The following is a 23,218-nucleotide window of genomic DNA, read 5'->3' on the forward strand; positions in this document are numbered from 1 at the left end:
ATTGTTGGAAAACCCCGCACCAGATATGATTTTAAGAACAAAGCATGAATAGAGATTATTATTGCTACTTATTTTACTAAAATATTTATTTTGGATAAGATGTATGAAAATAAAATCGTAATCATTTTTATGTTTTATTAATCTTATGATTTGTCATCTTACTATATCTACAATACACAATTCATCATTCAATTACAGCAATGCAAAATAATAAGAATACATGTAATAAATAATTTTATCACATTCAGCATTTGACTTAATGAAAAATATATAAAAAGTCAAAGTCGTAATAGTTATTAAATTTTCTATCAACTACATTTACTCAGTTACAGAAAATTGTTCTTCAGCGATATTGCTAGTCATTTTTAATATTAAACTTATCAGAATGATTTGAGTTAAAATTGTTTATTTACGCTGTTCAGCGTAGATTTTCGAGATCGTTAAATAGTGAATACTTCTCAGTGTTCATCTAACATAAACATGCCATTTATATGACAATATAAAATAAATTATATATGCATATATAATGGTATATGACAATGAAACTTCATGCTTGATCATGGTATTTAAAGAAGCATTAACAAATTCACATTAAGTTTCCGATATTTTTTTTCATTTAAATTTGAATTAACCAGTCTTTTTTTATTTTGACTTATTTAATCAAAAATGTAACTACAAATTTACAAAACTTGGATTTAAAACTTCTAAGCTTAAAATCGTTCTTGATATATTACTCATAGAACCTATTACATAGTATAAGTAAAATATTTTATATATGCTTTTCATGTGCAAATTTTTATACAAAAAGGTTTTTTGAAAACAATTTGACATGACACGTAAAGGGAATTCAAGATCAAGATTAGTGACATTGTATATGGGTCGTAATTACAATAGCGCACCTTTTTACTTTTTTCGACTAAGTTTAATTTTCTCTTATGAATCGAATTTAGGTGGTGAATTATTGAAATTATTTTAATTACATATACTATTATATACTATTTTCATTTATTATAATATTATTAATGATTTGATGAAGATTCTGTAGATTGTCGTCCAGAACTTGATCTAAGTTCTCGTCGTGGACCAAAAGAAGATTCTTCTGAAGACTTGCGGCCCTTTTTTTTGTTTACTCGACGTACACCATCACTTAATACGTCTCCAGTATTTATGTCGTCTGTAACATCCTCTTTGCCATCATTCTCGATTTTAGAACCATCTAGTTTCTGTGCATTTTCATTATCATTATGTATTTCCCTTTCACGACATGTATTTTGTTGGACTTTGTCCTCTTTTTCAGTATTTGTTACGATTAGGGAACTGGAGGATTCTGCTGTTCTGTTTATGTCAAAGTCACTAGCTTTCATGCCAGTTTTGATGACTGTTAAAGGTGCTATTAAATCTTCCAAATCCATTTCTCCCGTGTTGGTAGTATCCGATTGTTTTTCAACATTTTTAATTACCTCTAAAGAATTATCTTTTATTTTTTTTGGTGTTGACTGTATGGCTAAATTTTCTGGTTCATTGTTTATTTCTTCAATTGTTCTTTTATGAGCTACAGTTACTGTGGATCCATTGTCTTCGGAAGGCATACGTGTTATATATTCAGGAGGTTTACCTAGTTTTTCATATGTATCCTTTTCAATATCTTTAGATTTTTTAGCTTCAGCCGAACTGACAAGGCTAGCGCTTAAGGCACCAGAAGCCATTTGTTCCAACAGCATTTTACTTATGTCTATATCTTTTTTGTCTCCTTTTAGAAGTTTCTCTTGAACGGCGGCAAATTCTGGCGGCATTTGAGATCTAAGGGGATCGTAAGCCAATTTCTTTTTGTCAGTTTTAGATAAATCAGTGGCTATTGTATCGTGCGTATCAGTATCGCGAGTTCTTTTGTCTATTTTTAGTGCAGTATCGTAATTAATTGTCTGTTTAGAAAGAGATTCCAGTAAATAAGGATCCGGAGGTAAAAGTATTTGAGGTAAATGACCGGATTGAGTGCGATCCGAAACTTTTTGTTGCCGCGATGTAGAAGAACTAGTCACGACTGTAGATGATCTAGGAGCAGTAGTTTTGGTACTGCGAGAACTATGGCTTGAGTTATGTAATGATGTAGCAGAAGAACTTGTTGCTAGGTTACTACTTAATAATCCTAGTGCATCATATGATGACATCCCAGAATGAACTCCAAATGGTGAGAGACCGCTTAATCCTAATTGAGGATACAACATGTTAGGATTGGGGAATACAAACGGGAATTGAGAATTTGTTGATTTTGATGTGGACGCACTTGACGCTTCAGATGGTTTTCTACTCTTGTTTTTAGTTTCTGTGGAGCCACTCGATCCAGTTAAGCTATTCATATCAAGAGAAGGAAAACCGGGCAGACCTAAGCCAGCTAAATTAGCAAATATGTTTCCACCTGATATATTTCCAAGTAAATTAGGCATACCACTAAATGAGTTTAGAAGTGGATTATTTTTAGGATCAAAACTACTAAGACTTGATAGAAGTTTTGGGTCAAATCCAGTTAAATTAGATAATGTTGCCGCCAACGTCTTTGGATCAAAAGCACTTAAACTGGACAAGCTTGCTAGAAGTGCAGGATTCAAGCTAGACATATTTTGATTTAGATGTGAATTGGATGATAATACGTTAGTTGATGCTGTGTCAAGGGTAGGGGGTCTTCCTTTTTTACGCTCAGGTACAGAAGTTGTAGGTTGCATAGGAGAATGTCTTGGATTACGTACATCTTGAGGTAATTTGACGTGTTCTTTAATTCCGTCTGTCCACTTTGAATCAATGTCATACATTGGATTCTCAGCTATCCACTGTGCTAAATGTTTTAATTGCGGTGCCTTATGACCAATAAGTCTTTTTCCTGTTACACGATGAACAACGGGAACATGCTCATCTGGCGCTAACCGTGGTGTAAATCCACGTCTCCGTGTCTCAACATTGGTTTGTTCCGCAAGCCATTTATTAACTTTAGCCTCGTGTGAATAAGGTTTAGGTGTTGTAGTAGATGCTTTCTGGCTCTTGGTGCTTTGTTCAAGTGATTGTTGTAAATAGGACGATAATTCCTTAGAGGAAGAGTGTGGAGATGGTACGTTAGTAACAGTTACAGAAAATGGTTTTTGTGTTGGAGGAGTACTAGCAGTGCTTGGGGGAGCTGCTGGGGTTACTGTTACTTCAGGAAGTACTGTAGAACTTTTACTACGAGGGGGATCATTTGATCCTAACGAACTACTAGGGCTTCTTCCTTTGGCCGCAGAAAGCCCTAAAACAATTTCGTCCAATTTCTTCCTTTTCTTTTCTTTACTAACTATTTGTTCCGGTGCAGGCTGTAATTAGACATAAAATATAAGTTGCATTAACTTATTTTATAAAATAAAATATAATTTTACATCCGTAACAGCTTGTGAATGTCCCACTGCTGGGCTAAAGGCCTCCTCTCCTCTTTTTGAGGAGAAGGTTTGGAGCTTATTCCACCACGCTGCTCCAATGCGGGTTGGTGGAATACACATGTGGCAGAATTTCAGTGAAATTAGACACATGCAGGTTTCCTCACGATGTTTTCCTTCACCGTAAAGCACGAGATGAATTATAATCACAAATTAAGCACATGAAAATTCAGTGGTGCTTGCCCGGGTTTGAACCCACGATCATCGGTTAAGATTCACGCGTTCTTACCACTGGGCCATCTCGGCTGATTTCACTTTGACCAAGTAATTTTACATATAAAATATAATTACTTTTATATAATTCGTAAAAAATTCTGACTATAATGCATAATATATGTCAAAATTTCTAGAACTTCTTTTTTAAGAATTCATTACTTGCTACCATGAAACACAATAATATTACAGACCGTTGAAATTATAGTTTCAATTATTATCTATTTCAGTGTTTTTTTTTCAAATTATTTATCTGTACATACCACATTTTTTCTTTTCATCAGTCTTGTAAGTGTATCATCTAATCTACTTCTAGTTGGAGTAATAGAGGCTGGCGAAGCTTCCGCCTGTGGCGTCCGACGACCCATGGAGAAATCTTGCGCCTCGCTTAAATCTAATGGGGCCGATAGGTCAACAGGGGCGACAGTGGCGGCAGAAGAAGCTGGCGAAGGTGGCACAGATGGTGCGGGAGATGGTGCCACGCGCTGGTGAGCTGGTGGAGGAGCAGGTGTGGAGCGTCGAGAACCAGAGTCACTTGATGCATCATCGCGCTCCTGATTTAGCACTGTTGGTAGTCTGTGAGTTTCTCGCGAGGCAGAATGTGCGGCTTGCGGTGACGAAAGTAGTGCATGTAATTTAGCTCTTTCTGTTTCAACATCAATAGCAATATGACGTTTCTGACTTTGCTTACGATCATCTGCAACTTCTACTTGTGTACTGTTTCCATCACTGATTTTGGAAGAGTTAGTTGCTGACATTGCCGATGGCCACTCGCAATTCTGTACTGCATGAGCAATATGATGTAACCTTGTTTCAAGAGCTCTTTCCGAAAACCAATGTTCTGGTGTTAAAGTTTCATCTATTCTCCCTAATTTTGCTAAAGTTTCAAGTTCAGATAAAGCATCCGTATCATCCTCTGTGTCACGTTCTAGAACGTTTGAGGTACGTTTGCTACGTCTTAGGGACATTCTCGGCTCTGTGGTGACTTCTGTTGTTATTTTCTCTTCATCATCAGATGTAGGTTTGGGTGTGTCACCTTTTGTTCCACTTTTATATTTTGCATGCCATTTTCTAGCACAATCCGCGAAAGGAAGTTTTGGGTCGCAAAATAATTTATTGTAAGTATCTCCCAACCCATGCCTGTAAAAAATTAAAACATTTTTAATTGTAAATAAATGGTTTTATAAAACAATTTATCACTTTAGATTATGTATATTTAAAACAATCTTACTTGCACACTCCTAAAACTAGAAGTTTATCATGTCGCGCGGGTTGCCACCAGGGCGGTGCATCGAGTGAGCGCTCACATAGCGCCAGACGCGCCTCCAATGCAGGGTGTGGTGCCACTTCTTCACGTAGTACACGGAGAAGATCAATCCTAAAATTTTAGTTTACTTTTATCATTATCATAAATTTAATATGAATTTATATAATTATGATACTTTGAAGTATGTATTACTTAAAAGTCTATTTTATATCCTTTTATTAATTACTTCAAAAAAGAAATAAACATACCTTTCTAATGTAGCAATAGCTCGTTCTTCTCCAATAGGTTCGGCTTTCAAATCTGCTCTAGTCGGTAATTCCGCTTCTCCCACTGCGAGGCCGCATTGGCGTTTACACATGGCCATAAAAGCTTTGAGGTAGTCAGTCAAAGCGTCGTCACTTTTGGAGTCCAAACGAGCTAAAGATCTAAAACGACTCCAACGTAAACTTTTAGTGGCAGGATCAAACTCGACTCCATAAGAGGCGACAGTCCTTCGGAAAGCTTCCTCATCGGCTCTCGTCCAACGCCACTGTGAAATTTCATCTCGGGCGAGTTGATCCATTCGCTCTCGTCGCTCCATCTATAAGTAAATGTACACATTTTGTTTATTATAGGAAAGTAAAACGTACCAAAAAGTTTCAAAATTTAAAAGTAACCTTAGCTCTCTGCTGTAGTTTGAGTTCCTCACGCTTATAATTGCGTTGGTAGGCGGTGATTAAGCGTCGGAGCCGTGTATTGAGGTCCTGCATAGAGGGCCATAGATGAGTAGCAGCGAGCGCAAGGTCGTCTTCCGCGCGTGGAGAGGCGGGCGAGGCTGCGCCCGCGCCGCTAGATACGTCATCCGTGCACTCTTCATCCCCTGCCACACTACCGAGCACCTTTCTTTCCTCGCTTCTGCAATCAAGGAAAAATTACATAAAATAAATGATCATGACATAAGTATGTTATATTTCTTAAAAACAAATATGCCTTGTTTACTTTCAAGATGAAATAACTGCAAATAAACCACATATGACTGACAGGTCACTGACAAAATTTTATTATAAAGCAAAATTTCTTAAAATATCTGAAATAAACTATATTGAGAGTAGGGTTATTTTCATTAACGATTAACAAAATAACATGTTTCTGCTGCATGTATGTATATATAATGTTAAGAATGAGACCATAGATATTTTTAATAATTTAATTCATACAAAATATGATGTATGTTATACTACACATTTACATAAAGATATACAGAAATCACTATTCTAGATATGCTAATATATTAAAGAATTTACAAACAAATACTTGAGCTAGTTTTACATATGGTTGCACAGCAACACTTCTTGTTATTAAATATTTCATCTTGACAGTTGACAAGGTATTATATAAATTCACACTAAACTTGAATTAAATAAAAGTATATATTATAATAGATGGTTCAATTCAGCAATATTGTATATGAAAAAAGCAAGATTTTTTTTTCTTTCTACAATGAAATGACTACTGAATGAAATGAGTGACATATATAGAAAAATATAATGTAGATTTTTAACTAAATAATAATAGCCACTTTGCAGTACAATTTGCTTACTTAATATCTGTACACTCCGCATCATCAGGTGGACCGAGTTTGTCGACGTAGCACAGTTGCGGGTCGGAACGCATCGCCAAATAGTTTTCATAGCCATGTTTATATGTGCCAACAAGCAGAGATACGTCGCACTCGGTGTCCCACCAAAGGCGGGGCGGCGCGCTGTCCACGCCACGCGGCACTCTCATACCCATTGTACTAAAACAGATACGCGTTATATTATTATATTAAGCTTAGTTAACTCTGAAATAATGCTAGTAAAAAAAATATACATTTTTATTATTATTATTAATATATAAATTCAATTCACCTGGCGTGGGTTCCATTTTCTATTTGAATGGCGTAATCTCCTATAACTTCATGTTTTATATAATACATCATACGAACTCTTAATAAAACTCTAAAAAAAATAGAACATGTTATTAAAAAAATAATATCTGAGTACATGTTTTTTATAATATAATTTATTTATTGTATACTTACTTATTAGCATGTCTAAATAAATGCTTTTTATAGCTACTTTCCAAATAGGCGTCACAATCATACTTGTCTATTGAACTCCAGTGACCAGGATCCTCCCATTTCTGAGTATCATGAGCTTTGGGAATTTCTTTGAGCCTATTTTTCTTTTTTGCATTTCTACCACGCGGCACTGGGTTATGTAGTCCACTATGATTCCTTGAGATGGTAACTTCACCATTCTCACAGGGTTCAATAAGATCCCAAATAAAATTTCTTATTTTCTCGTCTCCCTTATAGTGACGCAAACAGTATAGAACCTACAATATATAACCAAAATTGTAACTATGTTCTCAGAATGTTTATTATAAAAGCATTTAAATTTAATTACTTCAGTTTGTAGAAAATTAACTCAGTAAAAGTCTTAAACTTTTTCGGTATTAGCATGGCAAATCATCATGTTTTACTTTTTTTTTAGTACTACTTTCAAAAGTGATAAATGACATATATTTAGAAGATGAGAAACTTACAATAATTCGTGCACAATCTTCAATCACAGGTAGTGTCCAACCTTTTCTAAACTGATTTTTATCTAATATCTCTTCCCAACGAGCCCATCTAAATGACAGTAAAAGTAATACTTAGGTAAATGAATATGTAACAATAATTAAAACTATCTTACATAATTATTTGACACTATTAGCTTTTCAAAATTTATTACTACGAAAAATTTATAATCTCATCACACAAATCACAAAAGTCGGTTTTTATGCAACAAAAAGAAAAAGCAATGAGAACTATCTTTTCCGATGGGTCACAAGTTGGCGCGTAAGGTTCTACTGCGGTCGTTAAAAAAGTATTTAATGGTACGGCAAGATCAATAAATTTGATTTTAATTGAAATAATCGTCAGATTTAAAATCAAATAAATATTTGATATGCCTTATGATTGAGCCTTACTTTATGCGTAATTCCGTCTTGTTCCGAGAAAAAAGTATATGTTCCCGAAAGACAAAAACATTTACAGTATGTCTACCATAATTATTAAGGAACGGCATCTTTACAATTTACATAATTAAACACACAATATGAAATAAAGTGAACATCCGCGATGAAGTAAACGTGCAGCATATTTCACATTTTTGGAGACCTTATTACAAATAACAAATATCAAAATATATTTTCAAGTTAATATTAATGTTTCAATTTTTTATTACTTCTTTCAGGTTCTAAGTCATTTTACGATTTTATTTTCATGCTCAGAAAGGTAGGTAAGTAAGTATAAACATATACAAGTAGTGTGAATTACTGAACTAAATTTCTACGATTGATAAAATATTTTAAACTTTGATAGACTACAAATATCAATTTTTACACTATGTATGTAATGTAATAAAAACATAATGAGAACTCTATGTTCATAATTTTAAAATATGGGCATAGTAAAGTAGCCTAATCAAAATCATTTCAAACTAACCAATGAGCAAAATAAATACTGTTTGTTCACTCTCAATTGCATATGGTTCAATATTTCAACTTCATCTTCACATTCCATGGTCATGCAAATTTCACAAAACCAAAGTTAATCATACAGTTAATAATTGTACTGTATGGCTTCAATAGACGTTATTCGAAATAATATTGAAATCTCTTATTTACTTCAACACCAAATTTTTTTTCGGTTACTTTGAAAGGAACTTAATGATGATGATTAATACTTCCTCATGATTAATACTTTCAATTAACAAAATATCCAACGTTGACCGACAACGTTGTCTAAATGAGTCCGAAAGTCTAGTTAGACCAATCGCCTAGTTTTTTTAGTGCAGTCGTAAACGTTACATGTGTGAATAAATGGGCTTTCACAAACTAATTATTTTCAGAAATTTCTATATTTATATTTTAAAAACAAAAATTAATTTTTTTTAATATAAAATATGTGATATCGCTACATCGTTAAGGCTTTGGGCTACCTTAAAAAATGGTAACAATCCCTTAATAAAGGATGAATTAAAATCTGAAACTTGTCGAATTTGTGTTTTATGTAAATATGTAGCTTTCTTACTTTTTATAAATTCAATCAAAATACATGTATTTTTTATCACACTAGCCAACGGAATAAAAATAGTCAAAATTGTCATCGGAATGATTTTAAAAAGATATATTATTGTATAGCGTTTTGACTTATTCCCGAACCGTCTCATAGATATAGGTATTTATTTATTTAGGCTTGCTCAAAATAATGACATTTTTGTACAAGTCAACTAACTTAAAAAGAAGATTGATCCCCTAAAAATAAGATTTTTGCAAAATCTTTCTTAAATTCTACATTACAACAAAGGTTGCCTCCAAATGTTTTATACTCTAGGCTTTGCGCAGTATATGACGCAGTTAGGATCAATTTTATACAAAAGGCATGACTAGTTATTAGCTGTGGTAGCTACTAAATACCGACTCCGTCAAATGACAAGCGCCTCTCTCTTCGCCGTTACTCGGTAATAATTTATCACAATTTATTTTTTAAATAAAAGTACTTATTTATAGGTAGGTACAAATAACATTAAAGTTTCATATCGATCATTAGTATTTGTAAATCCGGAAAATACAAATAAACAATACTTACCTCTTTATAAAATAAATATGATATAATATCAATATAAATCAAAATATGTGATTTAACGTCTAATCTCAAAAACATAAAAGTTAGGTGTCCAAACATGGTGAGAATTGGACGACAGAAGATTTGCGACATAGGATCTTTGTTATTTAGATGTGTTACTCATAAACCTTAATATTAATCTTTTTCTTAAATATAATGTACCTTTAGTAAAAACCTTAAGTTAGTTAAAAATCATGTATTATGTTTACGGTGGAAAAACTTAACTGTTGCATAATAATTGAAAGATTTTCATTAGATATTTCTAATAAAATTAATAAAAAACATAAGATCGTAAAAAAAACTGTTAAGAACAAAATATTTTTATAAAATTTTAGAAAATTAAAAGCTTACCCGAATGTGAGTAGACCTCGTTCTATCTTAAAACATTCCGATCTAGTCCAAGATCCATAAACGACTTCTTCATCTATGGGGATTCCTTCATGCCGTGGCACATAATCGTCACTAGCATATCGTCGTCCTTTTCTACCAAGTTTCTCCTTCTTCCTTTTGCTTCTGAGGCTGATTCCTGTTGATTTTTTTATTATCATTAAAACAAGTCAGTAATTTTAAATAAATAATTAGCTAACTTCAAATTATAAGCAATATAAATTGATTTGAAAATATTAATCAATTATTATAGAATTACCTTCTTCGTCTTCATCTGAATCTGGTGTTACTTCCATGTCTGACATTTCCATTGGACCATCATCATGACCATATCTTTTAATTATTGTTCTTTTTCTCGGTTCTGTTACTATTAAATCCTCATCTTCCTTCTTCTCTGTTGTATCTATTTCAGCTTTCTTAGCCCACTTGTTCCAAAAATCGGGGTCTCTTATATCAATATCCGATCTTTGATCCGTAGCAGCAAAACTAGCTTTTGAAAATGTAGAACCCTTTTCAGATTCCATTTGAATAACTTGCGTTCTTCGAGCTAAAATCATTTCAATATCTTCTTCACAAAACTTATCCCCAGCATTATCTTCGTCCATGACGGCACCATATGCTCCTTTTTTTAAAAGATCTTCAATTTCCTTTTTCGACAATTGTTTAAGGCCTGTTTCTTTACCCTGGGCAGTATTCATACTTTGCAAAATGGCTTTGTCCAAGCCTAGTTTTAAGGACGCTTTATCAAACATTTCTCTTTCATACGTATTTCTGCAAATCAATCGATATATTTTAACCATTTTTTGTTGTCCAATACGATGACACCGTGCTTGCGCTTGCAAATCATTTTGTGGGTTCCAATCACTATCATAGATAATAACTGTATCGGCAGCAGTCAAGTTAATTCCGAGGCCACCAGCTTTAGTGCACAACAAGAACACGAATCGATCAGAATCAGGCTTAGAAAATCTGTCAATGGCCTCTTGCCTCAGATTTCCTCTTATTCTTCCGTCAATTCTTTCAAATGGATATTTTCTATATAAAAGATAATCTTCTAAAATGTCAAGACATCTTACCATTTGGCTGAATATAAGAACCCTGTGACCACCGGCTTTTAATTTTGGTAATAATTTATCGACTAAGACCATTTTTCCAGAAGACTGAATAAGTGCTTTATAATAAGCTTCTTTATCTTCACCATTAGCTTGTTTATAGTCAAATTGTATTTGATCTTCGGCACCATTTAGTAAATATGGATGTATACAACATTTTCGTAACTCCATCATTGTATTCATTAAATTCGGAATGTTAGCTGCTGCTGCTATACCTTTTTGAAGAAAACTGAAGTTCCTTTCTAATATAGCTCTATAATATTTTTTTTGAATGTTTGTTAATTCTACTTCTATAATCGTTTCTTCTTTAGGCGCTAAAGTTTTTTCGACGTCTTCTTTTAATCTACGCAACATCATTGGTTTAAGAAGTGCTTGTAGCTTTACAACTTCGGATTCTGATTTTAGTTGACCAAATTCTGTTAAAAAGGCATCACTGCTTGAAAACTGAGAAGGTTCCAAAAAGTTAAGTAACGAAAACAGTTCATTTACATTATTCTGTAAAGGTGTTCCTGATAATAGAACTCTGTGTTCTAAATGAAGTTGCCTCAACCCTTCCAATAATTTGCAATTTCGATTTTTCAATCTATGAGCTTCATCTATGACACACAAACGCCAATTAAAAGATTTAAGTTCTTGAAAATCTGTTACTATTATTTCAAAAGTTGTTATTAAAACATTGAATTTAGTAATTTCTTTAATAGGTTCACCTTTTTCATTTTTGTAATAGAATTCATATTCTTGTAACATACTCTTACTTTGCTGAGATCCATGATAAACTATGACATTCATTTCTGTCCAACCTTCAAATTCTCTCTGCCAATTCGGAATAGTTGAGAGTGGTGCAATAATAAGGAATGGGCCTCTTATACCATACTCCCAAACAGAATTCACAAATGTTAAACTTTGAATGGTTTTGCCCAATCCCATTTCGTCGGCTAATATGCAATTACGATTATTGTGCCAAGAGAATAATAACCAATTTAAGCCTTCTAATTGATATGGTCTTAATGTATTGCCACCTTTATACAGCGGTGACTCTTTCAATTGTGTCCATTGATCAGCAGATGGACGTTTCTTAAACTTCCATTTCTCTTTAGGCGGAATTTCACTAAAAATTTTATATTGTTTTATTTTATCGACGTCAATGTCTTCTTCTAACTCCCATGTACTATCTTCATATTGTAAGCTTTTCCACTTAACCAAATAATGTTTCACAACAGTATTATTAGCTGGATCTTGATTTTCCGACATGTCTAGTATTCTTTCCACTTCAACATAATCCGGGTTAAATGGTTCATCATCAAGGAGTTCGAAAATATTCATTTGTTGTGCTTGCTTTTGTTTAAAACGTTTAATTTTAGAAAATATTCGTTTATCACCCTTATATAGTTCTTCTTCTGTTTTCCATTCACAGTGCAAATAAGAAAAATTTCTATATTTGACAAAATATTCTTCAACGTCAACCACAATTGTTTTTGGTAAAATTTCTTCAACATTGTCTTTTTCTAAATCCAACTTACTAATTTCTTTATTTTCAATTTCTTCAACATTAGTATCACTTTTTACTATTTCAATATTTTCTTCTTTTTTTGGAATTACAACATTTTCGTTTTGAGATTGATTGTCCAGAGTTTCTTGGAGGGAATTCGTTCCGTTTTCATCTTTTTCTTGTTTTAGTATTTTTTCACTTATTTCATTTTTTATTTCTCGTTTACCCATGCGACATGCTAATACGTGCTGTACTATCATTGAATCCTCTTCTGTAGTATTGACATACATATAATTGGGTTTTGGTGTGAATTCGGGTCTGTTCATATCTTTAGTGTCAAGGCTTAAATCATCTATCAATTCTCTTTCTTGTTTAGGAGTTGCCATTGTAAATTCATCATCGGATAAACGTAGCAACACGTCGTCTGTGTATTTTTTACGTTGAGTGTGCCGAGCAGATCGACGTTTGAGACTGTCATCACCTTCTGGTGGTGGTGATGGAGGTGGGGTGGACATTAAATCATCAGGCTCTCCATCGGAATCGGGTATTAAGCCACCTCGACGCTTTCTTTTCCCACTAGGCGTTTTTTTATTGAGCGTTTTTTTACAACTACTCACTCCAGATGTTCTTTTCTTTGATGGTTTTTTCTTGACATTCACGGAGTCTAATTCATCCTCTTTATCGATAAGATCTTTTTTTGCTTCCGCTTCTTCTAACAGATCTTTTATAGCAATTTTTGAAACAGGAATATCATCAAAATCAGTAACATTCGTATCATCTAATGAAGGTAATTCTTGAGTGATTGAAATATTTGACTTGGAAGCTTCATTAAGAGCAATGCTTTTATTTAACATTTCATCGTTTATATTATCCATATTATCTCTGTCTAAAGATTCACTGTAAGTTGTAGTGTCAGCATGCATTTCTGACATGCCTTTTTTGACATTTCTTTTTCTTTTTGGGGCATTTGGATCTTTTGGTTCTCGTTTTTTTCTTTCTTTTATTGGTTTATCCCCCAAGTCTTTGTTAACTTTTAGCTCCTTCGGCACACGAGGTTTTCTCTCTTTATTCTTTCTGGGAGCTCTTGGTTTTTTCACTTTTCCAATATTCATTTCGTCTATTGACAATGCACTACTATCTAAATTCGTTATATCTTCAGTCACTTCAGTATCAACCTCTGCATTACTTTGTAAGCCTGTTCCTGCTGTGACACAGTCTTCTGAGACAGGCAACTGATCTAGAGGTTGCGCCATTGCATTTAATTTATCTTTCTTGACTCGAGGTTTTCTTGGCTTAGCAGGCCCTTTTCCACGTCCACGCCCAGTTGTACTGGTTACTTGAGGGCTTTCGACCATTTTAGATCCATAAATTGGATTTTGTAGAATACAATTAGGTCCTCCATTACATTTATCATTAGTTTCATGTTGCTGCAACATAGATAACCTTTCCTGTAAGCACCGTACTTTTTCTTGATTTTCGTTTGAAGGTGGTAAACAGTATATTTCTTGTATTTGCTGTTGTAATGCTGCCCTCTCCTGATGATGCGATGCAGAATATAAACTTGGGTGAGGCATATTATTTGATCCCATGACTATCATGTTTGGGTTTATATTGTGAGGTATATTTGACATGACATTAGATTGATTTGGTGTCAAATTAGAGCCCAAATTGCCATGTATGTTTTGGGGGTTTAAAGGCATTCCAACTTGCATACTTGGTATAGTTGTAGGAGATTGTACATTGGTAACATTACTTGGTGAATTATGTAATGTTTGTTGAATATTTCCGAGCATACTTGGTACGGTTGGTGGTAAGCAAGCCAAATTTCCTTGTTGATTGTGAACTGGCATGCTTGACGACACAGTATTAGTTAGGTTTGGATGTTGTATTGAATGAGTAGACTGAATATTTTGTATATTTGGTACTGCTGCAGTAGCTGATGGGGAACCAGTTTGAAAAGCCGAAGGAACATTTAAATTTTGATTACTTGGTATATTGGTTGAAATGTTCGTAGCTAAGCTTGGTACCCCTTGAGGTAACATATTCGGTATATTTGAAAATGAACTATTTTGATACCCTTGGCTTCTTGAAATGTTTAAGCTTGGTGTATTTTCGTATTTATTAGTCGTGGTAGCTGGTACTGGATGGCCTATTGAAATATTTACTTGCTGTGAACTGCTGCTTGTTGAATGATCAGCAGAGGTATCAATCTTAATAGATCCACTTGGCATATTAACTCCTTGATTTCTTAATAGATCATTATTGTTTTGCTTGTTAACATTTTCACTTAATGTTACATCTGATTTATTTTCATGATTTGTAATATCACTTTTTTCTTCTTTGGAATGTCCAATTTCAAATATTCCTTCAGTTGAAAGTTGACTATGAGTACTATTTTCTTGATGTTCTACTTTATCAACAGACACATTTATTGAATTTGTAGAGGTTGAAGTTGAGATGGAAGAGCTATTCAAGTTTACTGAAGTAGCTTCTTTTTGACTATTTGCTATAAATCTCAAAGAAGTATTGTCTTCTGAAGGTCTGTCATTGTCAGATTGAGTCTTATCCACATTTTTATTTTCATTATTAGGTGCAGAAACTGTACTTATTTTATTTTGCTCTGGTTTTAATATTTGCATTGGTGACGTTTCTAAAGGTTTCGAAGATGATTCAGTGTTTGATGCCGAAGTATTTATTGGATTAGATATTTTATTTGGATTCCATTGTGTCGGAGAAGACACTATGTTATGCCCAACTACTGGTGATGCAGGATTACGTTGGAATGAGTACTCTCCACTTGCAGGTAAAACCATTTGTTCTAAGGCTTGTAGTGTATTTTGTGATGTAAATGATGCAGATACTGGAGGAGGAACTGAAGCAGGTGGTTGTTGTACAACACTACGAGTACTTAGAGGTGATGCGCTTGGTCCTTTAACAGGAGACATTACAGGTCGTGGTGACAATTGAGGTTGTGATTGTGGTTGCTGTCTTGGTGAAATCTGTGCCCTCGGAGACATTTGTGGTGACAACTGAGGGAATGGGGGTCGATATTGAGGACTCCCAGAATCCATTCCTCCAGGTTTAACAGAATTATATTGACTTGTCACATTGACATCAAGAGGATGTTGCACTTGATGAGGCTGATAATTTATCGGGACAGAATGATGTGGTGACCCATAAGGCATTTGGGACGGAACTGCATGAGATGGTCCAACAGAAGAGGGAGGTACTTGAGGTTGACGAGGAACATGATGTAAAGGTGACGCTCCTGCATGGTGTAAATGTGAGTTTGGATGGGATTGAATTCCTGGACCAATACCACCTGGATGGCTAGGTATATTTTGATGAGGTTGATGTTGTGGTATTGCACCATGACTTTGTTGATTATGAGGTAAACCATATTGATGAGTATTGACATCCATTTGCTGATGATAAGTTGGGTGTTGAGAAATCCTCGTTGCAGATGGAGGATGCATTTGCGTATAATTTGGATAATTCTGAAAATGAATAAAGTTTTATTAAATATTTAGATAACTTTTATAAAACAAAACATCATTTTTTTAATTATTAACCTGTTGTTGCCCGTAAATTTGTTGTGATGTTGGTTGGGGAAAATGAGGCTGTCTTGGAATATATGCACCATTTTGTGCTTGAAGGCCTCCTATTCCAGATGCCTACAATATTGCACAAAGGATTAATAATTTTAAATACAAATTGTTTTAAATAATAATATTTGTTTGCTAATAATATTAACCTGCTGTGGTGAATATTGGTGCATCTTTTGTTGATGTTCATAAGAATGTCTGTATCCTGGTGTGATAGGTGAATATCTGTTTGCTCCAGGTGCACCTGACCATACACCCATATCAGCAATACCTTAAAATAAACAATAATATATGTAATTTGAATATAAAATATAATTTAAAGTTCATAAAAATAATACATTGTACTAATTACCTTGTTCAGGTATGGCGTACATTGGTTCTGGTCCTGGGTGATAGCCGGGGTACGAATGTGAAGGATGTACATGGTGTGACGGATGAAGTGGTGCATGTGGGGGCTGCGGTAACCTAGGACGAGGAGGATAGGCACCATAGTCATGATACTCTGGTCCTGGTGGACCAGGGCCAGGATTAGGCACAGGCTGTGAGCTGCTAGGTATGCCACCAGCACCTCCACCCCCAAATGATGCCAGTTTTTGTATTGTTCCTTCTTGTCCAACACTATTTGGATTATATGGTTGCCTATAACTAAACAAAAGCAATGTTTTGGTAAAAATATATAGTAGTGAACACTGAAAAATATTAATATATAAAAAGCTGTATCATAAGTTACCTATTCTCAGAAGAATCTTTATTTTCTCCTGTTACTCCAGATGTAGAGCTACCAGCAAAGCTGTCTGCTCCACCAAGATCAGTAAGCCCTTCCAACATACCGCTTCCATCATCACCAAACAAATTATATGAGTCCATCACTCACTTAAGAGTGAATTATAATGAGTTTGTATTGTATGTTCCAAATTAGATCACCCATCTTAATCTGAAATTATAAATATATAAAAACTTAATTTTTTAGTGTTTATTTATTTTATTGGCTATAAAACAGTTACATTCAGTCTCATTATTATCTTACAATATCATACATAAATAATTAACAAAGATATACTCCCTTAAAACTATTAAATTAAAAAGAATCACCTACTTCTGAGATTAGAGAGCAAATGAGCATTGTTTTTACAAATCATAACAAATTTTGCAGTACACAATTTGTGTACTCCAAATAGGTATTACTTATAAAATGTCATACAAGTAAGTTCAATTTAAAAATGTATATCTGTTCAGAATATGGATCCAGCAGAAAAGAACTAAAGATTTTTTTGATTATAATATTCAATCTTTAAATTTATATTGCATGAAAAACAATGAACACTATGTAATCAAATTTCTTTTATTAAATGTATTTGGACTTTCTTAATTTACGAGGCAATTACCGTGTTCCACATTTAGATATACAAATAACTAATAAATTCTCAGCCTTTTTAAGTTGAATTTAAATTAATTACAACTTAAATTCTATTGCAATTGAATCTGTAGAATTAAAACAAATATAAAAAATAATCCAAATATTTGCATTATTTTTCATTTATAATAATAAAATTAAAATTTTACTTAGATTACTATTCAGATAACTTAAAACTGTTACAAATATATTTCACAGAAGTTAAATTTCCATATATAACATTACTTGGTATTATTATTCATTCAATTTATTTTTAATTTGATGTTAATGATTTTTAACAATGTAGCTAAAGCACTACTTGAGCCTACCAATTTTTTTGGTAAAATAAAGATATATCAAAATATCAGGAAGGATTAATTAAAATGTTGGATAAATATTTAAAAAGATATTATTTTGACTTACTTGTGCCACTTCATGCATGTTTATTGCATTAATTGTACATGCATACACAATGCGATTAAAAAAATGTTTATACTATACAACAAATTTATAAAGATAATACCCAAAGATGTTGCCATTTTAGATTGTACAATATTTAGATCTGTAATATAATACATTGGTTTAAATTTTATATCAAATATAAAGCTAGGTTCTGAACAATAAAATAATTATTTAACTTATAATCAACAGTGAACTTATAAGGAATGACAGATTACACTGGGTGATATTCAGATAATAACCTGACTATGATGAGTCTAAAAACAATTATCTTGTTTAATTTCTAAAACCAAAGCTGGTTCAAGTTTACACAATTACTTTAAATACCTTAAAACTTTGTACTGCATATCACCATACATAACAGGCCTTAAAAATGGCTTATTATGTGATTTTCTATTTAATACACAATTTATGTTTTTTTTTAATTGATGTGAAAATTTTATAACAAAATACAATTTTAAACAAATAAAATAATAAGGTCATTAATATAATATAAAACCAAATGTTTTATTAAACTACAGTCACTAAATTTAATAATGCAAAGAAAATTAATGCAATCGCAAGCTTCTCAAATCCATTTCTGTCCAAATGTTCTTCCTGAAGTCCTTGCTTGTGTAACCAAGGGGAAAAGCTATACGCTTATGGTGGTATAATAACATAGAGCGTTACAACTTCTCCCGTTCAGTTACACAGCATAAGAAAATTGAATATCTTCTTATTTATTGTAATCCACGTAAATATTGGAACTTTATTTAGTTACTTTTATAATACACTATCCTAAATTAACTTGAGGAGTTTATTATACATTAAAATATTATTAGGATATAAAGATTTTTTCATTATATGTAAAAGCACATTATACATCGAAGAAAACACCTTTCTAGCGGTTTGTAAAACTCTATAGCACATAACTAACCGCAGCATAACGTATAGCTATCAATAGAAGTAAATATCAACCTTTTTAAGACAATCTATATATGAGTTAGTAATGATTGATAAAAAATTATGACTAGGAATTATAAAAGTAAAATATTATAATGTTATTTAATTTCATAACAAGTTACTTACTGTAAGCGCCACACAATACGATTGATCACAAAATGGATACCATATTTCAAAGAACCGAACGCTGATTATAGGCGTATAATATACAGTCTATGATAAAATATTCTATTGTGGTGTACGTAGTAATTATTATTTATCAACTGCTGAGATTCTAGGCAATCGACTTGCAAATTATCCCACAATATTTAGATCATTAGTATCGTAGCCACTACACTCCGTCCATTTTGTTTCCCTTTGCGACTAGAGAGTTGAGACTGCGAAAATTTACTTTTTTTTCTAGCTAGTGACTTTAATCTTTATTATTCAGCCAAAATTAAAATATGTATTACTTGATATATTTTATATTGATAATATTAATGTGTCCCAATAATTAATATACATTTTTTTTTAAATTGAAAAAGTACATGAAACTAATGCAATATTTAATTTTAAGAATTGTAATGACGTAAGAATAAATTGGTATTAAAAATAAATGAATTAATGTAATTTATTCTAAAATAATATTATATCGCGTCACGGTATTATTATATTTTCGAAACGCTTAAAACATATTTAACCCCAAAACTTTTTTTTACCAATTAAATAATGATAAAGATTTTTTATGTCGAAAAACAAAATTGTATTGCATTAAAGACTCAATAAAATAAGTATTTGGACTATAATTTTATCATATCATATTTTTATATATGGATAGTATCACTGAATTTACTACATTATATTTCGTGTAAACTTGATGCTTTTATTTAGATTATTCTAAATGTTTTCAATTTCACATTGCAGCCATACGCATATGCTTCAATGGAAATTGGTGCTTCAACAACATGTGAACTAAGATGGAAAAATAAAACAATATTAAAATTATAACCTACCTACCCTTGTGTGTGGTATAAATTTCCAGATCAATCATTACGTAGACGTTGTCATAACGTAGTTGTTAATGATTTAACCACTAGGTTTTAAAATGATTGCACAACATATAAACAAATTTTCATACAATATAAATATTACTATATTATTAAAATTAAATTCTGTGTTACTAACTGAAACATTTGACGAATCTTTCGGAGGAGATTTTTAGCATTAATTTTCTATGGTTTTCATTCTAAGAATTATTTTTTATTGATTTGTTTAGGTAATATTTAATAACTTGGAAAACTTTACTACCTGCCATCGCATAACTCAATGTGTATTAATTAGTAACTTAAATCTTAACAAAATCCGATTTACGGTTGACGTTGACAGCTTGATCACTGACGTTTGAATAACAGCATTTGAGCATTCGCATTGTCTTGTTTTGACAGTTTTTATATAAAGCGTTTTAATAAACAAGCGAATTGTATCTAATATCCATTCCATAACTATTCTAAAATAAATAAGAAATACTTTGACACGTTCTGTGTTGAAAAAACTTTTTACTCTCTTAGTAGAAATTATAACAACATTGTAAATGATGAAACTAGTTGACCAAGTTGTGAGGAGTTTTAAGGTGGCAAAGGTGTTTCGAGAAAATACAGACAAAATAAACAGTATAGATTTCTCACCGACTGGTGAAACTCTAATATCCTGTAGTGAAGATGACCAAATTGTTATTTATGACTGTGAAAAAGGAACACAAATGATAACTGTCAACAGCAAAAAGTATGGTGTTGATCTTATACATTTCACACACGCTAAAAATACGGCTATTCACAGTTCTACAAAAGTGGATGATACAATAAGATATTTGTCACTACATGATAATAAATATATCAGATACTTTCCTGGACATACTAAAAAAGTAGTAACTTTATGCTTATCTCCAGTGGAGGATACATTTTTATCAGGTTCTTTAGATAAAACTCTACGTTTATGGGATTTGCGCTCACCAAATTGTCAAGGTTTGATGCATTTGTCTGGAAGACCAGTTGCTGCATATGACCCAGAAGGTCTTATATTTGCAGCAGGTGTAAACTCAGAAAGCATCAAATTATATGACTTGAGATCATTTGACAAAGGTCCATTTGTAACATTTAAATTAAATCAAGAAAAAGAATGTGATTGGACTGGACTAAAATTTTCAAGAGATGGCAAAACAATGCTTATAAGTACTAATGGTTCAATAATTAGATTAGTGGATGCTTACCATGGTACTCCGTTACAAACTTTTACTGGTCATCTTAATAACAAAGGTATTCCTATTGAGGCATCATTTAGTCCAGATTCACAATATATATTCAGTGGCTCAACAGATGGAAGAGTACATGTTTGGAATGCAGACACAGGATATAAAGTTTGTGTGTTAAATGGAGATCATCCAGCTCCTATTCAGTGTGTTCAGTTCAATCCTAAATATATGTTACTAGCTTCAGCTTGTACAAATATGGCATTTTGGCTCCCAACAATAGATGATGTTTAATGTACAATTTAATAAATATAAAATCAATAATATTCCTACTCTAATCTGTAAAGATTTAATTTTTGTATTTCTTGAATGTAAAGTTAACAAGATTTATAATTCTAAATGTTAAAAATTGCCAATTTTCTGTATGGCATTCGATAATTGAATAAACAACACTTTCAAGGAAACTAGTTTTTTTCAATTAGTTTATCTACGTTTTGAAAATGATCAATATGTTTTATATGAATTTGATAACGGATAAACGAAAATAACGCAACCAAAATTTAATTTCAGTAAATTGTGAGCTCAGACTAACCCACCACATTCCTCTTTGAGATTTATATAATTTTATATAAAAGTTATACAATTTTTCCTTTGCAATAAAACAAATGTGTATTGAATTAACTTAAGTCTTACTTTTGTTATGAAATTTACATGTTTATCAATTGGACAATGAACATTACTAATAATTTAAGTGTAATTATTAAATAAAGAATAGTTAGAAATTGTTATAGTTTAAATTATTTCTAAGAAATATATTCTGATATATATTAAGGGAATAAATGGATAACCATTACATTTTTTTAGTTACTGAATAATTATAAATGATTGTTCTGTGGTCAATATTAAAACAGTGGTTAAACACTTTTTGCATTGGCAATCAACACTTGAATAAAGGGCAGGGTATTGTTTATTAATGCCTTACTAAGTAATAATACAAAGAAGGACAATAGGGAAAATTTTCGGAGTCAACTCAGTCAAGGAAACAACGAAATATTATCTATGCATGATCAAAGTTTTGTATTTTAATATTTTTTTTATATTATAGGTTGGCAAACAAACAAATGGACCACCAGATGGTAACTGGTCTCCAACGCCCATATCCATTGGCATTGTGAGTGGGTGTGGTACCTACCCAAACGAGTTTGCACAAAGCCACCATCCACCACCCTACCACCAGTGAGAAAAAATAATATGTACAAATACGTACACAAAGAAACACATACTAATTTTTAATTTGATATCACGAATATCGGCTGGAAGGGGGAGGGGGCTGTTAAGTTGATAAGCTTTGTTGCACTAGAATAAAGCATTACGCGTTTCCCCCATTGGAACAGTGGGATTGTATGTGGGGCTCGCCGGGTCCGAGGCGCCGAATGCGCCCCGAACATCGGAATACTCACTAAACGGTACCCTTTCCGTCTTAACGAGGATCGCTTGCGCATGCTACCGTGACGCTCTGACAGATCGAGACCGGACAGAATGGAGACCTGCCTATCCCTTCTCTAGGGGGAGTACCAGGGTACTGAGAACCCCTCTCCCCTTTGGGCTTGACAGGCGGCCCTATAGTCGGCGTAGAAGACGTCCTCAGCATTGTAGTCATGGACCCTTCTTCTCCTATACCGAACGTACCGGCGGAGTGCCGTCACGCAAGCTTTGCACAGTCGGCGGAGCTCCGGACGCCACCAGTACACCCGACGACGCGGCAGGTACGATTTCGCACTCGGCATCGCTGCATCGCAGATGCGAGACAAGGCGGCGCCAATTTGGCTAGCCTCATCGTCGATCTGGACGACCGGGTCGGAACCGACCCTCCAGGCTTCCACGATGGCTGCCTCTTTTGCCAGCTAGTTGTCGAGGCGACCCAAACACCAGCGCGGACCGTCAATCCGTCCAACAGTGGACCGAACGTCCCG

At 33.2% G+C, this 23,218-nt stretch overlaps 3 protein-coding genes across 4 annotated transcripts in view; 2 read left to right on the forward strand and 1 right to left on the reverse strand.

Annotated features, from left to right (window-relative positions):
• Nucleotides 1-121: 121 nt before the first annotated feature.
• LOC126780875 (chromodomain-helicase-DNA-binding protein 7) lies at nucleotides 122-19,386 on the reverse strand. Of its 2 annotated transcripts, XM_050505539.1 has the most exons (16): nucleotides 19,148-19,386; nucleotides 16,958-17,161; nucleotides 16,580-16,872; nucleotides 16,377-16,498; nucleotides 16,195-16,296; nucleotides 10,281-16,119; nucleotides 9,986-10,160; nucleotides 7,507-7,594; nucleotides 7,001-7,296; nucleotides 6,828-6,917; nucleotides 6,518-6,715; nucleotides 5,595-5,832; nucleotides 5,187-5,518; nucleotides 4,903-5,049; nucleotides 3,935-4,811; nucleotides 122-3,338 (listed from the first exon to the last, which is right to left on the reverse strand). In XM_050505539.1, exons 2-16 carry the CDS (start codon nucleotides 17,092-17,094, stop codon nucleotides 1,020-1,022), a joined length of 11,253 nt encoding a protein of 3,750 aa, XP_050361496.1. In that variant the 5' UTR covers nucleotides 17,095-17,161; nucleotides 19,148-19,386; the 3' UTR covers nucleotides 122-1,019. The 2 variants fall into 2 exon arrangements, with proteins under 2 accessions (XP_050361496.1, XP_050361497.1); XM_050505540.1 differs by lacking the exons at nucleotides 6,518-6,715; nucleotides 6,828-6,917; nucleotides 7,001-7,296; nucleotides 7,507-7,594.
• The window catches only part of LOC126780882 (uncharacterized), a 44,059-nt gene continuing 30,867 nt past the window's right edge, over nucleotides 10,027-23,218 (forward strand). Inside the window, exon 1 of the mRNA XM_050505557.1 lies at nucleotides 10,027-10,030. The gene's annotated coding sequence lies outside the window, so the exon portion shown is untranslated. The remainder of the gene's footprint in view (nucleotides 10,031-23,218) is intronic.
• LOC126780891 (WD repeat-containing protein 82) lies at nucleotides 20,415-21,965 on the forward strand. The gene has a single exon (XM_050505578.1). It carries the CDS (start codon nucleotides 20,592-20,594, stop codon nucleotides 21,537-21,539), a length of 948 nt encoding a protein of 315 aa, XP_050361535.1. The 5' UTR covers nucleotides 20,415-20,591; the 3' UTR covers nucleotides 21,540-21,965.

The sequence above is a fragment of the Nymphalis io genome, chromosome 3 (assembly GCF_905147045.1).
Source record: "Nymphalis io chromosome 3, ilAglIoxx1.1, whole genome shotgun sequence".
Taxonomy (NCBI): Eukaryota; Metazoa; Arthropoda; class Insecta; order Lepidoptera; family Nymphalidae; genus Nymphalis; species Nymphalis io.